Source organism: Dendropsophus ebraccatus, chromosome 11, assembly GCF_027789765.1.
Source record: "Dendropsophus ebraccatus isolate aDenEbr1 chromosome 11, aDenEbr1.pat, whole genome shotgun sequence".
Lineage (NCBI taxonomy): Eukaryota > Metazoa > Chordata > Amphibia > Anura > Hylidae > Dendropsophus > Dendropsophus ebraccatus.
This window is the reverse complement of record NC_091464.1, coordinates 91,653,120-91,671,858: the sequence shown is the minus strand read 5'-3', so window position 1 is coordinate 91,671,858 and position 18,739 is coordinate 91,653,120. Positions and strand designations below refer to the sequence as shown.

The following is an 18,739-nucleotide window of genomic DNA, read 5'->3' as shown; positions in this document are numbered from 1 at the left end:
TGGTTACAGCAGTTGCCACATCAGTCAGTGATTGGTTACAGCAGTGTCCCGTCTCTGTCAGTGATTGATTACAGCAGTGTCCCCTCAGTCATTGATTGGTCACAGCAGTTCCCACATCAGTCAGTGATTGGATACAGCAGTGTCCCGTCTCAGTCAGTGATTGGTCACAGCAGTTCCCACATCAGTCAGTGATTGGATACAGCAGTTCCCACATCAGTCAGTGATTGGATACAGCAGTTGCCACATCAGTCAGTGATTGGTTACAGCAGTTGCCACATCAGTCAGTGATTGGTTACTGCAGTTGCCACATCAGTCAGTGATTGGTTACAGCAGTTCCCACATCAGTCAGTGATTGGTTACAGCAGTTGCCACATCAGTCAGTGATTGGTTACTGCAGTTTCCTGCTCCATTTCCTTGGTTTTAATTGGAGTGTTGACTTGTGCATGTGCACCTTTCCAGTTGTCTACAGCACAGGTGTCACACAAAGCTTTGGCTGTCCAGGTATGATGGGGATTGTAGTTTTGCAGCAGCTGGAGGGCTGCGAGTTCGACACCCCTGATCTACAGTCATGGCCAAAAGTTTTGAGAATGATACAAATATTAATTTTTACAAAGTCCTACTGCTTCAGTTTTTAAAATGGCAATTTGCATATACTCCAGAATACTATAAAGAGTGATCAGCTTAACAGCAATTACTTGCAAAGTCAATATCTGCCTAGAAAATGACCTTTATCCCCCAAAACACATTTCAACATCATTGCAGCCATGCCTTACCAGGGACCAGCTAACATGGTTTCAGTGATTGCTCCATTAACACAGGTGTGGGTGTTGATGAGGACAGGGCTGGAGATCAATCTGTCATGATTAAGTAAGAATGACACCACTGGACACTTTAAAAGGAGGCTGGTGCTTGGCATCATTGTTTCTCTTCTGTTAACCATGGTTATCCCTAAAGAAACACGTGCAGTCATCATTGCGCTGCACAAAAATGGCTTAACAGGGAAGAGTATCGCAGCTAGAAAGATTGCACCTCAGTCAACAATCTATCGCATCATCAAGAACTTTAAGGAGAGAGGTTCCATTGTTGCCAAAAAGGCTCCAGGGCGCCCAAGAAAGACCAGCAAGCGCTAGGAACGTCTCTTAAAAATGTTTCAGCTGCGGGATCGGACTACCAGCAGTGCAGAACTTGCCCAGGAATGGCAGCAGGCAGGTGTGAGGGCATCTGCACTGTGCACTGTGAGACTGCGGAGACTCTTGGAGCAAGGCCTGGTCTCACAGAGGGCAGCAAAGAAGCCACTTCTCTCCAGAAAAAACATCAGGAACAGACTGATATTCTGCAAAAGGTCCAGGGAGAGGACTGCTGAGGACTGGGGGAAAGGTCCAGGAAGTGGACTGCTGAGGACTGGGGGAAAGGTCCAGGGAGTGGACTGCTGAGGACTGGGGGAAAGTCATTGTCTCTGATGAATCCCCTTTTTCGATTATTTGGGACATCTGGAAAACAGCTTATTGGGAGAAGACGAGGTGAGCGCTACCACCAGTCTTGTCTCATGCCAACTGTAAAGCATCCTAATACCATTCATGTGTGGGGTTGCTTCTCAGCCAAGGGAATCGGCTCTCTCACAGTCTTGCCTTCAAACACAGCCATGAATAAAGAATGGGACCAGAATGTCCCCCAAGAGCAACTTCTCCCAACCGTCCAGGAGCAGTTTGGCCATCAACAATGCCTTTTCCAGCATGATGGAGCACCTTGCCATAAAGCAAAGGTGATAACTAAATGGCTCAGGGAACAGAACAGAGATTTTGGGTCCATGGCCTGGAAACTCCCCAGATCCTAATCCCATTGAGAACTTGTGGTCAATCATCAAGAGACGGGTGGACAAACAAAAACCAACAAATTCTGACAAAATGCAAGCATTGATTGTGCAAGAATGGACGGCTATCAGTCAGGATTTGGTCCAGAAGTTGGGTGAGAGCAGCCGGGGAGAATTACAGAGGTCCTGAAGAAGAAGGGACAACACTGCAAATACTGACTTGCTGCAGTAACTCATTCTAACTGTCAGTATAAGCTTCTGTTACTCATAATATGATTGCAATTATATTTCTGTATGTGATAAAGACATCTGAGAAACACACATAAAAACCAGAGGGCAGCAGATCATGGGAAAATATAAGATTTGTGTCATTCTCAAAAGAAGTGGGACCCCGTTCAGGAGTTCACTAGGGGCCCCATTAATCAGATCCCCTCAATCTGATAACTGTTCCGTATCCTGTGGATAGGGGATAACCTAAAGGGGTATATCCACTTAGCTCCGCCTCCTCTATAGCATGATGGCCGCAGATTGGATGGAATTTTCAGTGTGACAAGTTCACGGTATTCCCATAATACTAGATGACAGAACTGGGCTTCACCTATAGGTCCCAACTCTGGCTCCATGTGCTCAGATACCCCCAGGACTTACAGAAGGGAACAGAACAGTCAGGAATAAAGCAGAAGATGATAATACAGAGACTGCTTTTAGTTAACTATTCCTATTCATGACCCTGTAACCTATCCTCATTCACCTTGCTGTCCCTGTAATGTCCCTGTGGAAATCCTGGACTAACTTTCCCAACCCAAAAACCACAAGAAGACTCTGGGACAGGATACAAGAAACACTAGATAGAGACTCACAGAGCACTCACTATAATCCGCACAGAACGGCACAAGCCAGGGAGTGTTATAGAGAGGCTAACCAATTGCAATTTCTCTGCAAATAACCCAGGCCTGGAAGACAAGATCAGCTGATCCAGAGGAATAGATCAGCTGTGAGACTGTTACATGCTAGGAGACAGGAGGGGGCAGGGCATCCACAACCCTGAGCTAATATTGTGGCCCCAGCTATGAGAACTGTGGGGATCCCAGCAGTCATGGATTTGGGAGTGATGCCATATCCTAGCTCAGTACCCCAACCTGTAGCCCTCCAGCTCTTGCAGAACTACAACTCCCAGCATGCCCTGACAGCCTTTAAATGCTGGGAGTTGTAGCTTTGAACAGCTGGAGAGGTTTGGGGGCGCTGTCCTGATGGAAGAACCCCTCAGTATCCTGGATTATCACGGCCCCATCCATGCTGCTGGCTCAGTCTTATTGTATGGCAGCTTTCTTATAGGATTAAGGAGACAATGAAGCGTCTCCATTCCTGCAGGGAGAAGCTGCTGCCATTGTATCATAATGTTCCAGCTCCTTCTCCCACCAAGACATCTATTCAGTCTCAGCCGCCCGGGGGGGGGGGACCCCATATTTCCTCCTCATTACAGAGACATTGTGGTGTCTGGCCCCAGATACAATGGCCGCACATCCCCTGTATGCAGTTAATAGTGTGCCGCCATAATGACAGATCCCATTTACATTATTCCTGCCCCATTAGACAGAGCAGAGACTCCCGGAGCTCCCCTCTTGTGTCTGCTATGTATAGAACTTATCATAATTCCCTATTCAACCAAAGTGGGATTGTACCATCTGTTCTGTATAATGGTGCATATAACTATGTGGGGTTATAAAAGTAGGAAGTATAATATGTTCTTTTTTTTTTTGGTATAATGGTATAATATGTTGGTATAATATGTTCTTTGGGGGGGGGATAAAGGTGCATAAAGTTATATAAGATTACAAAAGTCAGAAAAGTTGGAGTGTATGAAATTAAGAGTTTGGGTGCCAGGGGGCGCCAAAGAGCCAGTGTATTTAGATAGAGGGCTAGGGCAGCGAATGAACCCTTGACCCCAATAGATTAAAGTGGTTATCCAGCGCTACAAAAACATGGCCACTTTTCCCCCTACTGTTGTCTGCAGTTCAGGTGCAGTTTGCAGTTAAGCTCCATTTACTTCCAAACCCCACCCAAATTGGAGACAACAGAAGGGGGAAAGTGGCCATGTTTTTGTAGCGCTGGATAACCCCTTTAATGTCAATCTTTTTTCAAAGGGGTTCTCCAGTACTACAAAAATATGGCAACTTTCTTCCAGAGACAGCACCTCTCTTGTCTCCAGCTTGGGCCGGGTTTTGCTGCTCAGTTCCATTAAAGTAAATGGAGCTTAATTGCAAACCACCTCTGAACTGGAGACAAGAGTCGTGTTGTCTCTGGAAGAGAGTGGCCATGTTTTTGTAGCACTGGATAACCCCTTTAACTGCAAACCTGCACCCAAACTGGAGACAAGAGTCTTGCTGTCTCTGGAGGAAAGTAGCCATGTTTTTCTAACGGTGTATAACCCCCTCTGATCTTAGAATTTTAACCCTTGCCTGTAATACATACAAATGGCCACTAGATGGCAGGATGTGCACACAAGAGTTCAGGCTGTAAGATAGAAGGTGCATGAAATATAGAAAGTTATGGACGAATCTACAATGTCTGAGACTCAATTTTTAACATCTGAAGACCTCCGCTTGCTGTCAGCGAACAGGAACACTTTCATTTACATTGAGAGGAACATAATCTGTGCAGACCTTATAGTTCTCACAGCCGACGGTTTGTATCTATTCTGGATTCCAGCCATATTGTTTTTACCTGCACTGGTACGTTGTAGCAAACTATCTGCTGTGAGAAGAAACGTGACGGCACCGGGATCATGTTCACTGACAGCAAGCAAAAAATGGCAAAAAATTACCATGTAACGCATATAAGGAAGCTGATACAGTGATTGTATGCGTTCACACACAGGACCTCTGATAGTATATACAGAGTGTATACAGCTGTGTATATAGATACCTTGATACCTGGTACTATATACCAGTCACCCTCAGTTTATATCAGAGATGTCTAACAATCTGGAGATGACTGCTGGGTACTGTTGGCGCCCTCTAATGGGCATTCTGTGTATTGTATCAGATCCAGGGGACCCTGGGAGCAGAGATGAGACCCCCATAAATGAGGATCCCCCACCACCCATATAGACCACTAACATAGAGATCCGGCTGCCTAGTTATTAACCAGTTCATGTAGTGACTTCATTAACTCATGAATGGCCGCTGTGCCGCACACTGATGTAACAATCTGCTGAATATTTCCCTTCTAGAGAGAGACAGCAGCAACCGCTTCAAGCAAAAAGGTACAGTACCGCGATAGCGCCCCCTGTCTTCTGTCTGCTCGCTCCTCTGATCCTCATGTATATCATGTCTGTTTATTCTGCTTAGTTAAAGGAGAAGTCTGGTGAAAATTTTTATTAAAGTCTTGTATTGCTCCCCAAAAGTTATACAAATCACCAATATAGACTTATGCTTATATTAATTTTTTTTTTCCTGCACTTACTACTACATCAAGGCTTCACTTCCTGGATAACATGGTGATGTCACTTCCTGGATAACATGGTGATGTCACTTCCTGGATAACACGGTGATGTCACTTCCTGGATAACACGGTGATGTCACTTCCTGGATAACATGGTGATGTCACTTCCTGCATAACAATGTGATGTCACTTCCTGGAGGGACTTTGAGCATCCCCCTGCCATCATCCTTTCCAGCAGCCACCGCACAGCTCTGGGAGTTGTGTTGTGACATCACCAAGTTATCCAGGAAGTGACATCACCATGTGATCTAGGAAGTGACATCACCATGTTATCCAGGAAGTGACATCACCATGTTATTCAGGAAGTGACATCACCATGTTATCCAGGAAGGGACATCACCATGTTATCCAGGAAGGGACATCACCATGTTATCCAGGAAGTGACATCACCATGTGATCTAGGAAGTGACATCACCATGTTATCCAGGAAGTGACATCACCATGTTATTCAGGAAGTGACATCACCATGTTATCCAGGAAGGGACATCACCATGTTATCCAGGAAGTGACATCACCATGTTCTCCAGGAAGTGACATCACCATGTTATCCAGGAAGTGACATCACCATGTTATTCAGGAAGTGACATCACCATGTTATCCAGGAAGGGACATCACCATGTTATCCAGGAAGTGACATCACCATGTTCTCCAGGAAGTGACATCACCATGTTATCCAGGAAGTGACATCACCATGTTATTCAGGAAGTGACATCACCATGTTATCCAGGAAGGGACATCACCATGTTATCCAGGAAGGGACATCACCATGTTATCCAGGAAGTGACATCACCATGTGATCTAGGAAGTGACATCACCATGTTATCCAGGAAGTGACATCACCATGTTATTCAGGAAGTGACATCACCATGTTATCCAGGAAGGGACATCACCATGTTATCCAGGAAGTGACATCACCATGTTCTCCAGGAAGTGACATCACCATGTTATCCAGGAAGTGACATCACCATGTTATTCAGGAAGTGACATCACCATGTTATCCAGGAAGGGACATCACCATGTTATCCAGGAAGGGACATCACCATGTTATCCAGGAAGGGACATCACCATGTTATCCAGGAAGTGACATCACCATGTTATCCAGGAAGTGACATAACCATGTTATCCAGGAAGTGACATCACCATGTTATCCAGGAAGGGACATCACCATGTTATCCAGAAAGTGACATCACCATGTTATCCAGGAAGGGACATCACCATGTTAGGCAGGAAGGGACATCACCATGTTAGGCAGGAAGGGACATCACCATGTTAGGCAGGAAGGGACATCACCATGTTAGGCAGGAAGTGACATCACCATGTTAGGCAGGAAGTGACATCACCATGTTATCCAGGAAGTGACATCACCATGTTATCCAGGAAGTGAAGCCTTGATGCAGTAGTAAGTGCAGGGGAAAAAAGCACTTTATAAGCATTTCCCGTAATAAGTGTATATTGGAGATTAGTATAACTTTTGGGGGGGGGGGGCAATACAATACTTTAATAAAAAAAATTCACTGGACTTCTCCTTTAACTGCAAGTTTAAAGAAGCACTCCGCACTCCCACATTTAGTCGTTCCTGTCTATCAGAAAATCCCTGAAATCCTTCCTTTGAGTTGGGTCATGTGATGGTGACCCCCCTTGAAAAATACATGTGTTTCTGTGCTCTCTATGAGGTCATCATCTCAGCCAGCAGAACCTCCTGTATGATGAAGCTACCTGGACTGTACCACACAAGCTTCTCCACAGGGGGAGATAGAAACTTATAATGGCATTGATGACAGTTCAACCTCCATGGCTGTATACTAACAGTCTCATAAGGTCCCATACACTTTATACTTGCCCTCCGATCACGGAAGGGTCAGCCATCAGTATGAGGTGTATTGGGGTCTTCTGACAGTCCTCGTACAGATGGTGTTGATGGAGATAGGGGTGTGACAGAAAAATCACTGCCCAACCCATTTGTTCTCGGAGAGATAAGCCACATCCAGAGCAGAGTGCTACACACTACAGACTCTTCCTTCATACCCTCTGTATGGAGACTCAGCACCATATTGCCTCTATGGGTCTCATATTACAAATCTGTACATGCTGGGGGTTATATGGAGCCATGTGCATGAGGCCACATACTTCTCAGACCACCTCTCCCTAGTCAGGAGCCTGGCAGCCATGGATGTACAGCACAGAGACATGTTATACCAGCCTTTAACCAGCAAATACATTACAGATGCAGCACTGTGCCCTGTAATACCAGCCTTTGACCAGCAGATGGCAGCAGATACATTGCAAATACAGCACTGAGCCTTGTTATACCAAACTTTGACCAGCAGATGACAGCAGATACAGCACTAAGCCTTGTAATACCAGCCTTTGACCAGCAGATGACAGCAGATACAGCACTAAGCCTTGTAATACCAGCCTTTGACCAGCAGATGGCAGCAGATACATGCAGATACAGCACTAAGTCTTGTAATACCAGCCTTTGACCAGCAGATGGCAGCAGATACATGCAGATACAGCACTAAGTCTTGTAATACCAGCCTTTGACCAGCAGATGGCAGCAGATACTTGCAGATACATTGTTGTAGAAGTCTACAGCTGGAGATGCAAATGAATAGAGGGGCTGATGGGAAATTCCACACCTTATTATAATGTATAAATCTGGATTTGGAGAGTTAGTGGCCATTTATTATGAGTCTGCATTACTGTTCCCCAACCTGTGGCCCTCCAGCTGTTACAAAACTCCCACATGCACTGACAGTCAAAGGCATGCTGAGAGTTGTAGTGTTGCAGCAGCCTGAGAGCCACAGGTTGGGAAGCATTGATTTACATGACATATTTTTGGATAGTGAGTCTGAGGTATATAGTACAGTATATAGATGCCGTGCAGAGTCCAGGGCTGAGGCTGCTCCATTGTCTTCAGAGAACATCTGCCCTGTATTGATTCTCCACCATATGACAGAATGTCAGGGACCCCAGAGATGGTCTGTGCTCCGCCAGCGGAGGAGGAATGGGGGGGGGGGGGTCTGGAGAATCGTCTTCTGCTTCTCTCAGAGTCACAGAAGAATCTGGATGCAAAATGCAAAATCTCATCGCAAAGAGGAGATGAAGCAGATACATGGAGGCCGTGTCTGTCTCCTGCCCCCAGGGGGCTCCACTAGATGAGCTGTCAGGATGATGGATCCCTTGTTGTTTCTGGGCCCCACCCTGCAGATTAGAAGGAAAAACCAGGGCTGGTGGGTAACAGGATAGAGGGAGCACCGAACCATAGAGATAGGGGGATAGTGATTGGCCATGGCAGATAGGGGTATATGGTATACAGATACACATAGTACACATGGTATACAGATATACACATAGTACACATGGTATACAGATGTACACATAGTACACATGGTATACATATATACACATGATATACAGATACTATACAGATATACACATAGTACACATGGTATACAGATATACACATAGTACACATGATATACAGATGTACACATAGTACACATGGTATACATATATACACATGATATACAGATACTATACAGATATACACATAGTACACATGGTATACAGATATACACATAGTACACATGATATACAGATGTACACATAGTACACATGGTATACAGATACACATAGTACACATGGTATACAGATACACATAGTACACATGGTATACAGATATACACATAGTTTACATGGTATACAGATACACATAGTACACATGGTATACAGATATACACATAGTACACATGGTATACAGATATACACATAGTACACATGGTATACAGATACACATAGTACACATGGTATACAGATATACACATAGTACACATGGTATACAGATACACATAGTACACATGGTATACAGATATACACATAGTTTACATGGTATACAGATACACATAGTACACATGGTATACAGATATACACATAGTACACATGGTATACAGATATACACATGATATACAGATACTATACAGATATACACATAGTACACATGGTATACAGATATACACATGATATACAGATACTATACAGATATACACATGATATACAGATATACACATAGTACACATGATATACAGATATACACATAGTACACATGGTATACAGATACACATAGTACACATGGTATACAGATATACACATGATATACAGATACTATACAGATATACACATAGTACACATGGTATACAGATACACATAGTACACATGATATACAGATATACACATGATATACAGATATATACAGATATACACATAGTACACATGATATACAGATATACACATAATATACAGATATACACATAGTACACATGATATACAGATATACACATAGTACACATGATATACAGATATACACATGATATACAGATATATACAGATATACACATAGTACACATGATATACAGATATACACATGATATACAGATATACACATAGTACACATGATATACAGATAGTACACATGATATACACATAGTACACATGATATACACATAGCACACATGGTATACAGATATATATACAGATGTACACATAGCACACATGTTATACAGATATACAGATAGCACACATGGCATATATGTATTGTACATGTGTGATGTATCTGTGTCCTGATCACACTGCGCCTGGGCGGCTCCTCAGATTTGGAGGGATCTATATGTATGACTGTGCTGGCATCTATCAGCACCATTAGGTCTCCAGTCTGGACTCCTCCATCCTCAGCCTGGTCTCCATCCCCCACTCCCAGCCTCCATGTAATCACATCTCCTGTGACTGGTCCCATTGATCGGATGAGGCTGATGAATAGGCCCCTGGAGAGCGATGGATCTGTTTTACAGGCGCTGGTCCGCTGTCTGCGTCTGTATGGACACGAGAGGAATATTAGCCGCACCCTAACCTAGACCTGTGTCTTATGAAAATTAACCAAAAAACTCCAGCAAAAGTATAATTTACTTTACTTCACCCTACTGCAACTTTAACTCCTCCATCCTGCCAGTCCAATGAGTCCTCCCAAGGAACGGGACCCTCATACTCACACAGGCCACCACTCATACTCTCACAGGCCACCACTCATACTCTCACAGGCCACCACTCATACTTACCTCATACACAACCTCTCATGTGCTTGTAAAGGAGCCGTATACCAACGATTCCAGTGGAGGAATGATTAAGGGCGAAGACGTAGGGCGTGAGGAGTGGGCAGCCACAAAGACTATACTGTTATCTACTGTCTCTAACTCTGGAGGACCTGTCCTGTCATACATACTGTAGACCACCCATTGATGTGAATGGACTATGTGTAATGCTTGACCTCTCCTGTGGTGGCGCTGTAGGGAAATTAAACATGTACTTTCCCCCCAGTTCACAGCTGATCCTCTCCCAGCATCAGGATACACTGTGATCAGCTTTATGTACCAGCAGACCCGTTTTATTCCGTACTTATCTCATTTTTATTGACTTGATTTTTGGCCGTCATCTATAGATTGTATATCTATATATCTCTCAGTTTGTTTTATGGCTGATGTATCCGCATTACAGTACTGTGCACCACTGTAGGTACAACTACTGATGAACATCTGATCTCCGGGGGCGCCAGGAGTCAGACCCCGAACCTGAGGATAGGCCATCAGTTTTAATAGGCTGGATAACTCTTTTAAAACATAATTGTTATTTTAAAGTCATTTTTCAAAAATCAATAAGTATCAATAGTACAGGCGATTGTAAGAAACTCTGTTATAGGTTTTATCAAGCAAATGAGTTTTCTTCTGAGTTTTCCTACCTCCCCCCCTCACATCAGAAGAAGCAGGATTTCTATGGAGGGGGGAGGGGCCGAGGGGGATGAGTGAGCATGGAGAGGAGAAAAGGCAGCCCTGCACAGCACAACATCCTGCAATCTTCTATCACCAAGCTGCCAGACCAGCACTGACCTTTTTGACCTGTGAATCCAGCGTTTTATGCGCCCAGTCTCCAAACTGTACAGCTGCTTCTCTGCTCTCCCTGCTCACTCATCTCCTTCGGCCCCTCCCCCCTCCATAGGATATAATGGACTCAGCAGAACCCGTCTTCACTTTTCTTCTCTGTAATGAAGACGACTTTGCCTGAAAATGAGCAGATAAGAAGTGTGTGTGCGGCGGAGGGGACTGGAAAACAGCTTTTTGAGTACAAAAAGAGACTTTTTTGCCTAATAAAACCTATAACAGAGTTTCTTAAAACCACTTGTACTATTGATTTCTGCAAAAATATTTTAAATGACAGATACACTTTAAAAATCATCACATATCCACAGTAGGGGGATGACCAGGGGATGTCCCTAAGCAGCATTGCATGTATTTCATGGAGCACTGTACCCAGCTTTGGCAGCTGGAGCGGTGGTCAAGCATGTGCACAACTGATGCTCCATTCATTTATGGGACAGTGGACCCCTTTATTGGCGAGGTTCAAGCAATCAGGTCTCATCAAGTAGAAGTCTTGGGATAGCTACTTGAAGTTTGAACCATCAGATGAGGAGTATTTCGTGAAAAATACTTATATATGATACATTCTATGTAGAAATTTCCATTGACCTTAGTTTCTTTCTGTTACAGGACCTGGGACAGTGATAGCAGACAATGGATCCACCAGCCTGGCTGCTTCCATCTGGCTAATGGCTCTTTCCCTCTTCTGCCTAATTTGCAAATGTTAATAAAATACCTATATACAAGAAGAAAAAAAAAAGAAAATACCGAAAAAAAAGTAATATGGGAGAGGAGGAGAGAGAGACGGGACTGTTTCCTTCACTAATTGTGTTGAGAAGCAACGGGAAAAAAAATACATTGGGGAAAAATATAAAAAAATAAAGAAGACCAGAAAATTCTACAAGAAACCTAAACAACATGCAAGATGAAGGGACTGCACTCTGTGTCAAGAACCGATTAACGCTGAGAACATTGAAATGTTGTAAAAATTTTGTTTTCAATTTTCCTGTCTTTTCTTTTCTCGGTTTGAGATTCTTTTCATGTAATTGTCTATCTCTGGTGTTCCAGCCTCTCTCTCTCGCTCATTCCCGATGGACTCTTATTAACGATAAGATTTTTCCCTGATTTTCTGGTGTCCCTCTGCCTTTTTGGAGTAGGAAACCTTTCGAGGTTCCTCCTACCACAAAGAGGTTCTAGCATCGGCTCGACCATGTGGTCCGTAAATGACTCACTAGGAGGACACGCGTTTTACTTTGGTGACCTCACATTGAGCTTGGTTTTTTGTAGACACTAAGGGCAGTGACTCCTGACCCTACTAAGGACACATGACTATTATATGATAGGATATATAGATTAGTTTTGTAAATTTGATCATCCTGAGGTCGATCACCACTAGTCTGCTATGAACTTGGTGTCCTCCACGTGACATCTACATCCTCCACAAGTTGAGCGTCCATGTTTAATCCCTTTGCCTCTTCTTCTACCACAAAAGGCACAACATTCCTATATTCGTCCTGTTGACTCATGTTGGGTTTTTATGCTCAACAGTTCAATCCGTTCCCTTCTCTCTATTTTAGAGACAATCGGGGAACTCGATCAAAGTACACCAGCGCACACCCAGAATGATACAAAAAATACTACAGGGGCAAAGGGCTTAAAACCCTTCTGGGCTCAAATCTTACAGGGACTGCTTTTCTTGCCTGCTTTTCGTGTGTGTGCGTGAGTGTGTGCAAAGCTTGCCGTAGGGACACTAACACATATCAAAACAAACAGGGTTTTGTTCATAGAGAGCCAGTTGCCGCACTATTAAATACTTTTTTGCATGATAGGGTAAGGAGCCTATAGGCACTAGGAGAGCATCCAACCAATAGCCATAGGGTATAAATTGTATATTTGCTCTCGACCCCACCAGAGTGCTTTATCAATGAACCATGTTAAATAGAACCTTGCAGATCACCAATGGCTTTTTTCAACTAGCATCTTAACTCATAAACCACAAACAAAAATTTTGAGAAATAAGAGATAACTTGGCAAATAGGCAACTGTTACTTCAGCTACTGACTCTGCACACAGGTTAATGGGGTGTAGATAACATATTGGTTTTACAGGGTTTTTCATAAAAAAAAAAAATCATTTTCATACCTCAGACTGGTATTCTCGTAAGGAAAAGACAAAAAATTTGCGGTTAGTTTGCATTGATTTGTGATATTGAGGTGGTGCTGTGATATATCGGGATGTAATGGAGTCTTCTTACACGCGTTATAGATGGTGGCCGCATCTTCCTGGAAGCAACTGAACAATCACATTACGATGAAAAGATATATTAGAGCCAACGTCTCCCATATTTACTACCTGAAGCTTTGGGAAGAGTAAGGGAGTGTTTTTGGATTATTTTTATGATAAAATATATAGATGGTGGCCCATTGAGTTAGTTCTTAACGTAGAGCATGGTCATTCTTAAAGGCATTTTATTTTCCAGACTTTGCATTGACTTTTCATGGCAAATGATGATCAAGTCACATAATCGGTTAAAATTTCTATTTGGTTTCACATTTTTCCTTTTGAATCCTATTTAAACCGTTGGGTAGAGTAAGGAGTTTCCAATAATATGAAGTACTTATAGAACGTTTTCTACCATTGGAGTCAATGCAATCACTATTCACTGGGTGATGAAAATGCTAAAGAACCCAAATTAGTTCCCAGATTTAACTTTTCTTCAAATCTTTTTACACCTATGGTCAATGGTGGTCAAATTCTCTGCGGAACAATTTCAACAATCCGATAAAGATTAAGAGTTTTTGTGCTGAATTCACTTTAAATCCTTGGAAAGAGCTAGAGAGACTTTTATGATACTTTTTGTTTATAGAATTATGTGGCTTCTTCTTAGTAGAAGCGACTTAAGGAAGTAGGGTATAGCTGGTGGTCGTTGAGTCAGTGCGATACTCACTAGGTAGTCAACATGTGGTCTATGCTAGTTATAGTCCCAAATTTTATCCCCATTTTACCTAAAAAGGACTATTTTTCTCATTGTCACGTCTATCATTTGGGTGCAGAGAGAATTTTTTTGGCAGTATCTGCTACGAGAGAGACGAGAATTTATAGTAATGGCTAAAAAATTTATGTTTCCATCATTGATATCATCTTACAGAATGAATTGATCCACTCAGCTCTACGATTTGCCCTTTCAACTTACGTTTCAGTCAATTTTTGCCAATTTTTTTCCCTTCTATTCGCCACATACCACAAAAACATTGAATGGATTTGTTCCAATGGTGGATCCATTAACAATTGGCAAGACAGGAATTGGGCTGATCAATTCAATAAGACACAGTAGTTCATCTTCTTTAATGGAAACATCATGATCTTCCCCACATCCTTGATTGTTTTGCATCGACTCGCCAAGTCTGAACTGTCAACATCACACATCAGATACACATGAAATATATGTAACTATTGTGAAATGTGTGTTTTTCTTTACGGTGCATGAAAGAACAAATGTGTTTGTAGAGGGGGTTACTTTCGAGAGTCATTATATTCCTGCGCTGTAGAACTGTCATTGAATAAAGTTTATGTCATCTCTATAATCCACTAGTTTTGAGGACCATGGGAAGTGGTTTTGCTCTGTATTCAGTATGTAGTGCCTTTGAAGTGACATTATAATGAAGCGTTACTTAAACGATTATACGTATGGTTCTCTTGTGGCCGAGTCATTCAAGGGAGACACCATTACTGTGTGCTTTGTCAAAGAGTTATTTCTCGATAGATGTATGTTTTACACCATTCTCCACCCCGAAAAAATCCAAAAGAATGGCCAATATCTACAGAGATCCATGAATAGAGACAGGTTTTTTTTGATGACCATAACACGACTACACTTTAGTTTTTATATTACGATCTCAACACCTGGACCCCGTGGTTCTACTGAGCCAAATTTAAGGTGGCCATACAAACTGTTTATTCAGCCAACAGTTATTTCTCTCGACTCCCTAATAAACTTCCAGTCTCGGCTCCTTCCTCTGGCAGAGGCTTACCTCTTGATATTTGGGCATTCTTCCCCCCCAACACCTGCCATTGTGGGAGAGTTAGGAAGTCCCCATGAATGTCAACCGACCCTGACAGAACTGTTGAGTTGAGGCACCCAGTGGCACCTTTATATGACAATAGATTGTACGGTGAGTAGAAACACAGGGTTCCAGGTATGGAAGCTAAAATGTTACCATGTTATGGCCCCTGAAATCGGTTTATTAACACGTTCCATTACCCTCTTCGCTCTCTATGGCAAATGGTTACTATTCACATGACTTACCAAACAATTGTACAATAAGAAGATAAATAATATACCCGCTGTATCCATAGGTCACTCCCCCACCCCTTTTATTAGTGGTATGATTGGTGAAACAAATAGGGATCGACTTTGGGAAATTTCTGTTTTGCACATTCTCCAGATAACGTTAACTGTATTCTTTGCGAATGGAATCACTCATTCACGCATTGAGCGATATGTTATGAAGTATTCCCAATAATGTAATCTGAATATTCTTTCTATATAATCTGATTCATGATGAGTAATACTTATTCTGCCATAATCTCCAGTAAATGGTATTGTTTTAATCAAAGAGTAGTGAGTGATGTAATTGCTTATAATCATCCAACCATTGATCCCACAACCACCTCTGTCAGTATGGACACAATCAAGATGGCGGCTCCTGTGCTGTCCTTACATAGCTGTTCCATGATTTATGGGGGTACATTAGTGGGTAAACAGTGGAGGGAGGGGCAAAGATGGGTGCAAGAAGGGGGACAGGGGTCAATACAATTTTAGATTATACACCCATGTGCTGCCATATGGTGCCTGTATATATTTATGATATAAATACTTTTTTAATAAGGAATCTGAATAGAATTCTGTTAAATTCACATTAAACAATACATAGACATACAGTGGTACAATACAATATGGTGCCATAGACTGTGGCTGTAATCAGACATGTGAAAAGTTATTGTTCTTACATAGGGTTGAGCGAACTTGCTAAACTTTTGGGGTTTGCCAATGTTTTCCGATCCCGATTGCTCTGAATTTGACTCCTGGCATTTGGAGAAGTTGGATGCCCCCTTAGGGCTGCCAGGAAAACATGGAAAGAGCCTATGTCTGTATCCATGTTTTTAAGGACAAGAACATGGCTGTATCCATGTTTTCCAGGACGAGAACTTTGCTGAGCCCAACTGTTTCAGCAAGGTCACTCAACACTAATCCCAATGGGTTCTCACTGCTTACTCCAGATGGGATCAGGAAACATAGCAGGGGATAGGATACGGCAGCAGCAAGATCCCCTCCCTGGTCCCCCGCTCTGTTTGTCTAGATCAGGGGTGTCAAACTCAGACCCTCCAGCTGTTGCAAAACTTCCATTCCCATCATGCCTGGACAGCCAAAGCTTTAGCTTCCATTGGTGCATAAAGTATCCGAACATATTCTGATAATGTAGGATTCCAGGCAGGAAGGGCTCCGTGCGTATATGTGGCAGTCACATTTTGGTTGGATTGCTCTTTGCTTAAAGATTTTAAGGAATGTTCTCCGTAAAGGGGTTTTTATGGATTTTCTTAGCCTATTCTCAGGATAGGCCATCATGTTTGATTGGTGGGGGGCCAACTTTAGTGACATCCCCCCCCTTGATCAGCACAGTAAAGGAGATGGCCTCAGACACAGACCCGTAAGGCCAAGGCACCTGAATGTGATGCCATGTTTGTAGAAATCAAACACCCCCTGTAATGTGCAGAGATCCAAGACAACCCCCACCAACAAACATTAATGGCTTATCCTGAGCGTAGACCACCAAGGCATATAAGTCCTGTAGAATTCCTTTTTCCATTTTTTAGCTGAAGTGAAATAGAAAGTGAAACTTAAAGGAACATAACATGTAGATTTGTTTGAAGTTTTTAGCTTTGGGTTTGACTTGTGGATGAAACCTAGAAAGTAGCGGAAGGAACACGCAATAAATAAAGATATTGGGTTGTCGTGGTTCTGAGACATTTCTCGGTAGAGTGGCCAATTTATGACTCCTACAATGATGTCAGTCTATTGGATTGAAGATCCTGAATCTTACATTATATCGTGGATAAGTGTTAGTGTCAGTCTTATATCCTTGGAGTTTCATAAAGATAAATGAAACTAAAGAGAGTAGTGTTGAGCAGACTTGAGGAAACTTTCCAGGTTCGGCAACTTCTCAGAATCCAAATGTTTGACTCCAAGACTCTGGGAAAGTTTGATGAGGCCCTAGGGCTTCTAGGAAAACATGGATACAGCCATAAGTGGCATCCAACTTCTCCAGACGCCGGGAGTCAAATGCCAAGCATTCGGGTCCGGAGAGGTTGCTAAACCCAGAAAGTTTCCTCTAGTCTGCTCAACACTGTTCAGAGAGATCTATGTTCAAAACAAGTAATACTAGTTGGAAGTTTTGTATATAAATAATTGAGCTTTTTGAGATAGGCCTCACAGCAAGCCCCATGAACATAGACAACAATAGACAGGAGCTGTCCCACTGACATGTATGGGAAATGTTACCCGGCATTCTCTGTGGAGAGAACAATTTGCTGGTAAGGGGAGGCAGAGCTGTGAACTTAATCTATTGATTTCTCTATCTACTGGTGCCTTTCACTGTAACGCTGTACAGATCACTTTCCAGTGGCCTCCTCCCCATTGACACAGACAGTACAGGAAGTCTCAGCTTAGTGGTCAGAAAAGTAACTGCAAGATTTCAGGATTATTTTAAAATAAGTAAAAAATAAAATAAAAAAAAATAAAAATTTCTTTAAAAAACTGGGGATCTCTTTTTTTCACAATTGCTGGGGAGGGGGTGGGTAAAACCAATAACATCCCCACTTACCTACCCGGCTCCAGCACTATTGCCCACATCCAGCTGCCCCTACCCCTGGTCTTGGGCCACTTCCTGGTCTGAGATGGGGCTTGAGATGTGATGTGGGAAGGCCCGCTCAGCCCACCTCTGTTACTGAATGGCTGAGCGGGCCTGAGATTTTTCATCTCAATCCCCATCCCAGACCAGGAAGTGGCCTGTGACCGGGGAAGCTGGATGTGGGCGGCAGTGCTGGAGCCTGGGAGGTAAGTGGATGTTATTGTTTTCACCCACCCCCTCCCCGGTGGTTGTGAAAAATGGGTTCCCCGCCAGAGTACCCCTTTAAAGTGATACTGCCACCCCCCTTACTCTATTTGTTGTTCTCCACATATTGGATCTATACCTGTATAAAACGTCTTCTTTCTGGTATAAAATCACTTTATTTCATTGGTGGACAGTGTTAACTAGGCGGGGCTTCATAACAGTTGGGCCCTTACCCCAGCAAGGAGATGGGGCCTAACTACAGTGAAGCCCCGCCCAGTTGCCACTGTTAACTGATTAAATTAAGTGAGAGTAAAAGAGGTCACGGTATCATTGTAAGTCCCACATTTGCC

The 18,739-nt window shown here is 43.0% G+C and overlaps 1 protein-coding gene across 5 annotated transcripts in view; it reads left to right on the top strand.

Annotated features, from left to right (window-relative positions):
- Positions 1 to 15,893, top strand: part of LSAMP (limbic system associated membrane protein) — a 538,214-nt gene extending 522,321 nt beyond the window's left edge. For 3 of the 5 annotated variants that reach the window (XM_069946377.1, XM_069946375.1, XM_069946379.1), the window contains 2 exons: positions 5,043 to 5,075; positions 11,908 to 15,893. In XM_069946377.1, coding sequence (XP_069802478.1) covers positions 5,043 to 5,075; positions 11,908 to 12,005 — 131 coding nt within the window. In that variant the 3' untranslated portion in view covers positions 12,006 to 15,893. The remainder of the gene's footprint in view (positions 1 to 5,042; positions 5,076 to 11,907) is intronic. The other 2 variants (XM_069946378.1, XM_069946376.1) reach the window with 1 other exon arrangement.
- The last annotated feature ends 2,846 nt before the right edge of the window (positions 15,894 to 18,739 follow it).